Source organism: Corvus brachyrhynchos, unplaced genomic scaffold (assembly GCF_000691975.1).
Source record: "Corvus brachyrhynchos isolate BGI_N302 unplaced genomic scaffold, ASM69197v1 scaffold10, whole genome shotgun sequence".
Classification (NCBI taxonomy): domain Eukaryota; kingdom Metazoa; phylum Chordata; class Aves; order Passeriformes; family Corvidae; genus Corvus; species Corvus brachyrhynchos.
Window position 1 is genome coordinate 3,202,900 of NW_008236180.1, and position 7,818 is coordinate 3,210,717.

At 47.2% G+C, this 7,818-nt stretch overlaps 1 protein-coding gene across 1 annotated transcript in view; it reads right to left on the reverse strand.

Moving 5' to 3' along the window:
- Nucleotides 1-4,734: 4,734 nt before the first annotated feature.
- TM9SF4 (transmembrane 9 superfamily member 4) overlaps nucleotides 4,735-7,818 on the reverse strand; it is a 15,426-nt gene continuing 12,342 nt past the window's right edge. Inside the window, exon 19 of the mRNA XM_017735616.1 lies at nucleotides 4,735-4,741. Coding sequence (XP_017591105.1) covers nucleotides 4,735-4,741 — 7 coding nt within the window. The remainder of the gene's footprint in view (nucleotides 4,742-7,818) is intronic.

Here is a 7,818-nt window from a genome sequence, read left to right on the forward strand (position 1 = left end):
TGAGCCATGATCCCACCGTGTGACATCAGCTGTCCCTCTTTTGGTCACAGGCTTGTCCCCCTTCCATTTTACTCCAGAATTTTATTTTTAATTTAGCTTAGTAATTCTTCCCAGAATGACTCTTTAGCAATCCATTGATTCTCCAGAACATAGATCGGTTGTTTTAGGTTAGCCAGCAATGCTGCAAATAAGACTTTTGTATCAAAATGTAATATAAGATTTATTTACCTCAGCAATATCCTGTGGCAATGATCTCCCTGAGTTGAATGCAGTACTTTTTCCTTTTCTCCACTGGAAAATGTTGCCTTTCCAAGTCCAACGAGTGCCTTCTTGTTCTCTAACCTAGCAAAGGTAAACAGGGCATTGCAGCCAGTCTGTTTACCAGCATTGAATACCTCAGGCCTGTCTCCTATTGCTTTGCTCTTTGCAAATTAAAGAGTTTCATACTGTTATCAATTATATGCAAGCCTTATCCCTGTCTTCAGTTGAGAGGATTATTATTTTTTGAGAAATAAATGGTCAGAACTGATGACTCACTGCCAGTGAGGATTATCAGATTTATGCAATGCCATCGCACACCTTCTCCCACTGCGGAACATTCAGCTTTCTTGCTTCCTGCCTGCATTGTATTCTGAACAGATGTCATCACTGGAATTCCTTTAGCAGTGGTAGCTAAACTTAGAGCCAGACATCTTTTTCCTACCAGTAGTCTGTCAAAGAATAAATGGAATTCATTTTGCTATGATTTGCACGTGTGATTTGCTTTCCACAGCTACTTTAGCAAGCAGAACTGCAATAACCTTTGTCAGTACAAGGAAAATCTAACCCAGCAAAGGCAGCTGGGTCAGAGACAGCATTGGAGCTGATTCCAGGTGTTTGCACAGGAAAATGGATTCAAAGTTCCTCTACCACAACGGTTTTTAATCTGAAAGTATTTTATCAGTCAGTCTAAAACTAATGAGACTAATTCCATTTGAAATAGCAAGTGTGCAATTCACAGAACAAATTATGGTGAACAACTTTTACCTGTTCATAAGAAAAAACTTTGAGCATCCAAGCTTACAGCACTTGGGAATTCCAGTCCATTAGGACATGTGCACCAAGGTGTTAGGCAAGTCAGTGGAAGTCAGCCAAGCTCCTGCTCATGCAGCTGGAGGTAAGGGACAAGGGTAACCTTGGCATGCTGAGGGGGATTGCTGCAGCCCAGCTTACAGTCTGTTCTGTGGTGTATGTGCAGGGCTGTGGCAGCCACTGTGCTGCTTATGTGATATAAAAAAAAATCATCCCAGAAAGAGTTTGGTTTTGATTTTTGTTTTGGACCACAAGTTTGGGGCTGCAGGTCCAGGACACAGCTGTGAGTCAACTAGGCAGAGCCCAGCAAACCATCCCACTGTGATCCCTCTGTTCCTGGCACACCTGTATCAGGAAGATGGCACCAGATCAAGCCCGAGGGCAGCAACTACAGCACATAATTGGTCAGGAGGGTTTAGTTAAATAAAGGAATATTTTAAATTGGCTAGCTTGGGGGGTGTCCAAAGCAATAGGAACAGTGCAGTCAACTAAGATATAAACCCAGAGACTTTCAGTCAGCAAAAAGACAGGACATGATCTTGCCAGCCCTTATAAATCAGACCCTGGACTCAGAAAGCCAGGGACTTAATGTCCCCCTAGAAATACGAACTAACAAATAGCCAAGCCAAGCCACTCCCTGGCAGCAGAGGGTTAACTCTTGCCCATCCTTCCAGTCTTAGATTGCCAGAACCCTGTGAAAGGCTGAAGATCTTTTTTCCCCTGGGATTACAGCTCACTCCAAATCCATTTGTAGGAAGGAACAACATGTTACCTTGCATTTGCTTCCACTGAATTTCATGACACAATACCCACACACCATGTTGTGACAGGTCCCATCCTCTGTCTCACAGCGTTGCTGCTCTTTAGCCTCAGTGTTAAAAAACGGTGTCACTTCAACTGGAATCCTTTTTTCGCCTCCGGTAGATTGATGATTTCAGTACTTTTGTTGAGCTCAGCTCTTTGTTCTTTAATTCCTTCCTTGCTGACAGGTGAATAGCAGCTGCTGGGAAGATTTCCTGCAGTTCACTGAAAAAAATCCCCTTTTCCGTTCTCTACCATTGCACCACCTTTGCTCTCTGGACAGAACAACACCACAGAGGCATTTTCTGCTGCCTGCAATTAAAATTTCCACAAATAAATCTTCAAAGATGTGCTTCCCATCACCCTACCTTCTTGCTTATCCTCTAATCCCAGTTAGTCAGGCTGACTGAATTCTCCCTCAGGTGCCTATTTTTAGTTAATTGCCTGCCCAAGCCCTGGAGCTATTCTGCCACTGAACAGTGAACTGGATGAATGGCTCAAACAGAACCACTTCAAGTTTCCATCCTCACCCAAAATTTGTCTCTTTTCCATAACTTATTTCTTGTCTTTTTCCCAGTTCCCAGAGATGGGAGTTGCCATCTGAAGCTCTGATTCCCATCCTGGCCGACCCCTGTGTGGTAGGAGAAGGTGGTTTGGTTTAGCCTGGTCTGCTGGATCTGGGAAGCCCAGGTTCTTTTCACCCCAATCCCCAGCTCTGGCACCTCTCACCCTTTCCATGCCTGTTTACCTGTAGTGCCACAGCCATACTGAGCCTCTCTTGGAAAGCAGGTGGAAGCTGCCAGGGAGATGCCATTCCCACTGATCCAGCTGCCTTACAGGACCACTGTTCCTATTCCCCACCACCTCTCAGGTTCTGTTATCCCTGCTGCACAATCCAGGCACACTCACATTAGGCTCACCTCTAGCTATTCCCAGTGATAGACTTACTTCCTTCTAGTGACTAACTGGGATCCTCTAGGAATCCTAGACGTTTCAGCTATTCTTGTGGCTGCAGGTAAGGAGTTTTCTCCCAGTCTGCAATCTCTGCCTGGAGCCAGCTCTCATCTTCCCACAGGCCAAACACCACTAAATGCTTCAGACTGGCATGCAAACAGGTGGAGCAAAAATAGAACTGGTGATCAGAAATGAGACCAGAAAACAGATCACATTCTGCTTCTCACAAATCCACACCAGGAGATGAGCTTGGCTTTCCTGTTCAAAGTACATTTTATTTCCATGTGCACAGGTGGGCTGCAGGAGGAGCCTGAAGCACCTTCCTTGCTCCTGTGGTTGAAGCCAGGTCTGTGTGGTCCTTTCCACCAATGCCTAAATACCAGCATGGAAATAAGAGCATACATGACACAGAGGGAGCTTCTCTGTATCAGATCACAGTGACAAGGAAAGTTAAAAGCATTGCAAAAGATAACCAGGGAATTTGGAATTAATTTTATTACTATAAATAGGTCAGCTCTTCAGTCGGGGGAAGAATCCTCAACATGGAAGTGTCTCGTTACAAAGCAACCATCCCTCACTTCCACAGCTCTCTTCACCTTCAGTCTCACCCTCTGTTCACAAACTGTGTCCGTGTTTCAAACTACTGTGCAAGGGGATAACCAGCTCTAGCATGGAATGTACTGAGTGGACTGGGGACAGCTCCAAGGCCTGCAGGACAGGGACAGCCTCCAGCACCTGGCACAGGCCAGGCCAGCTGAGTGTCCAGGTGAACAGGCCAGGGACCTGCCTGCAGCCCTTCTCCCTCTGTAGTCAGTGTCTTGCACCTGAAGGTAACAACACATGAGCTGTGCTCACAGCCCTCAGCAGCACAAGCGACTTCAGGGTGCCACACACGGGTGCAGGAGCCTGCACACTCCAGCACATCCCCGAATTTCTGCTAGAAACCTCTCTGGAGTTTGAGTTCTCCTCACCCTACTGAGTGCCTCAGCCTTGATACTTTGTGGAGCTTTCCTACTTTAGTGATTCCTGATATCTAGGAGCAATTTTTAGAAAGATTGTTTTGTAACATTTGAACCAGTGTTTTCCTTAAACAAGGATATTGAAGAACACAGAGCTGTCTGCTGATGTACTCTTGAGACCTGGGTGGGTACAAGAAGGACAAAAAGGAACCTGTGGAACCCCTGGGAGCAGCCAAACTCTGAAACTGCTGTTGGAAGAAAAGCTAGCGAGTGGCCTTTGCAGGCACAAGTCATGCCTCTCCCAGAACCCTCTCCCAGCACAAGCTCTGCCATCTCCCACAGGAGCCAGTAAACATTCCATTGGAAGGTGAAGGGTTTGGGATTAGCCATGGGAGGGGGTGGGAAAGCCACAGTGTCCCTCCCTGGGGCTGCCATTCACGCTGTCCCTTCTTGAGCTGGTTCTGGACAGGCCCTGTGCCTGACCTCCCTGCCTGCAGCTACAGCTGCCAAAGCCAGAAACTTTCCATTGTTAAAGCTCAACTGGTTTTCTAAAAACAAACTTTCTAGCACTTTTATACAGAGTGAATAACCTCTTTTAATGGAGTATTTTGAGGGCTGTAAACAAGGTTTTTAAATTGTAATTAAGTGCCATTAGGAAATGTATGGTTCATCACTAAAATTAGCTCTTGCAAAATGAAGTTCAAATTGAAAGCATCTTTTATAATGAAGTTGTTTATTAAAAGCATTTGGATGATCTACCCCGGGTGTCTTCATGGGGGGGAGTTGGGAGTTTTGGTTGGATTAAGACAAGATAGAATCATAAGGCAGGTCAAAGACACAGTTCCCTACATGAAGTCACTGAGGTTTTTAAATTTCTTCCAAGCAAAGAATTAGACCCACAAGAAAAAGACCCAGCACCCCACAGGGGAGGCAGCCACAGCAGACACCATTATCCCCTGTCAAGGAGAATAATGTTTGTTAGACAGAAAGTTCTGGTCACTTGGTTTCGCTAAAATTTCCAGCTCATGTGGCAGCATTTCCGACAAGTCCAGCCCACTCCCCCCTCCCAAATAACCCCAACATCCTCTGCTCCCCACAGGCAGGAGAACAAGGACCAAACCTCAGCTTTAAGCTACAACTGGCTGCAGGCACCAGCAGCATTTGAAGATAAAACAGGGCAAAGCACACGGTGCCCTCTTGGGATTCTCCTTCACAACATGGATTAAAAGCTGACAGCCATGATCAGTGTTAGGTGCTTGTCTAAGAATGATCTAGTTTTCAGTTCTAGTTTTCATTCCTAATTCAGCCACCATTAAAATGTGCCCTTTCCTCAGCAGCTTTCCCCTGGAGCTGAGGGCTGTGGCAGGACATGAATATACTTATCTGCCAAAAACGAGAAATAAATTCAGCATGGATTGTCCTGGTGGTGGAGCTGAAGCTTCCTTTGCCTTTTTAAACAGAGAAGGGATTATTCTGATGATTTCTGAGTTTTGATTCAAGCATTTGCCAGCTCTGGTCTCACTCACAGACACTCAGCAGCCCCCAACACTGGACCCCGTTGCCTGGGGGAATCACATCCATTGCTCTGCTGGGCAAACCCTCTCAGGAAAGGGGAATTCACTTTCCCTCCCTCAGGCAGCATTCCAGCAGATGCTCACTGATCTCCTGCCACTCACCCGCCAGCAGAAACACAAGCTCTGGGAAGCCATGGAGCTGGAAGCCAACGCTGAGGGCTCAGCTTCCGCAGCAGCAGCGCTGCTCCAACTCTCGCTCGGAGGAAGGAATGGCAGCTCCCTTCGGAGGTGTCTTCTCCCCTCTGCTGCTCTATAGCACCGTGTATCTGCCCAACACTGCCATCCAACTGTTCTGCTGCTCTGCCCATCAGTGCCACACGTCAAACAACGTATCACACAAGAGACAAGTTGCTCAAGTGATCTTACCCAGCAGCACAGCATCAGCAGATCCAAATGCCTCAACTGCTGGCATAATTATAATATATGGCAGCATTCAGGGCATGGCACACTGGGAGAAACTTACGTTTATCAGGAGAAAAACACTACAAAGAAAACCAGAGTATTCCAAGCTCTGCTTCTGGCTGAAGCCACACATCACAGACCACATAGGTGTCACACAGGCCAAGTGTTACAAAAAGAAATTCTCCAGAAGTGGCTTAGGAGAACCCAAGAGAGCAGAATGACAGGACAATGGCAGATTTATTTACAATAGGACACAAAGAATACATACATTAATTAAAAATTACAAAGAATACAGAGAAAACACTTCAGGGAAGGGAGAGAAATCAGTGCTGGCTGAGCCTCTCCACTGGGGTAGGGGCAGAAGGAAAACAGAAGAAAAAAAATCAACGAAAATCTCAGAGAGGGACCTCAAATCAGAACTGACACAGGACTCCACAGCACAGTTGGCTCAGACATCCCCTGCTCCCTTTTTCCATCCATGATTCCTGGCTGATTAAAATTTGGCATGATGGGCAGGGCCGACAGAAAGGGACACAGGCCCTTGCATGGACCTGGTGGAAACTTACGGCAATTAGGGTTAAAAAAGGCCCCAAAGCCCTTCCTGGGAGCAGGGAGGGCTTTGGATAGTTTTGGGTTGGAATGATGTGACCTGTGGCAGCTGGCCATTGGAAGACCTTACTCCAAGAAAAAATTTCATAAATCTCACTAAAAAAACCTCTTCTTTGTAGTCCTGGCTGAATCCAGTGAGCCTGCGGATGGAGGGAGCCTTCACTGCAATGCAGAACCTTTTTACTAATAAACATCACTGAAGTGACCCAAATAAAAAAACCCACCACAACCCAACTTCAACCTCTTTTAAAAAGAGTTTCCCACGGGCAGAATCAGGCATCAAGCCATGGGAAAAGAAGAGCCTGTGTCAGCTATCCTGGAGAGCTTGGACTGTTTTTTGTGAAGAACAAAATACAGCTTTGGGGTGTACACTTTTCCTGTTCCCTGGAGGTAGAGAATTTCAGAGGAGCAGAGAGCAGCAAGGGCAGCCAGAGCACAGGGCCAGCGGCGAGAGAGCCCCGCTCCCAGCCATGGGACAGCTCACGGGGCCACCTGCCTGTGCCAGCCCCTTCAGCTTGGCCTGCACAGCCCTTGGGCAGCTCGGGCCCAACACTGCCTCAGATTACTTGGCACTAAGGCCACGGCACCGCAGCCGTCTCCCATAGGCTCTGCAGGATCCCAGTGGCATTCCCAGGAAGGAGCCTGTCCCGTTTCCTCACTCATCCAGAGCAGAGCTATTGACAGAACAAACCCTTGTAGTTACCTCGCGCATCCTTCCAGTCCTGCACTGCAGCACAACCATGTCACTTCCACCAGCACATCGTGTCCTGCCTTCTGAAGGAGAGGCAATCCCACCCTCCTGCAGTGGCCTGTGCTGTCCGAGGCTGGAGGGAGGGAGAAGCAATGCCAAAGGTTGCAGTTCTCAAGCTCTCTCAGGGTGAAATTGCACTTCCCAGGCTCTGAATGGCACCTCCAGCAAATTGTAAACAAGCCGAAGCCGGGACTTCGGTGATCAGAGTGCGCCGGACTCCCGCTGGGTGAGCCTTTAGGCTCCGGTTATTCTGCCATAGTCAAGCTCCCTCTTCTGTGCAGACACGAAGGCAGGAGGAAAACCCAGTCTGATACTTGTCTGAAGAGTCTCCCTGAATCCTAGAGCACCCCAGGGGCTGGAAGAAAACGTTTTCACAAGTGTTTCCACTGCTGTCTCAAATCCGTTCATCATCAACATAAAAAAAAGGATGGATTAGCAAAAAGGGGGTTTACTTATACAGAGGGATATTTCTCTGCTAAAAAACTCCCTCAAATATGGAACAGGATAATAAAATGTAAGGTATCTACAGACCCCTTTTCCCCGCAGAAGTAGCCCAGAATCCATGTACACTGTGCCAAAGTTACATTCCAAATCGAGGAGTTAATTATTTCTCTTGTGACTCTCCCACTGGATTTTTGTTTCCTTTAAAAAGAGCTGGGAGAAGATGTCCCTGTCCCTCCCTGGAGGACACCTGTTC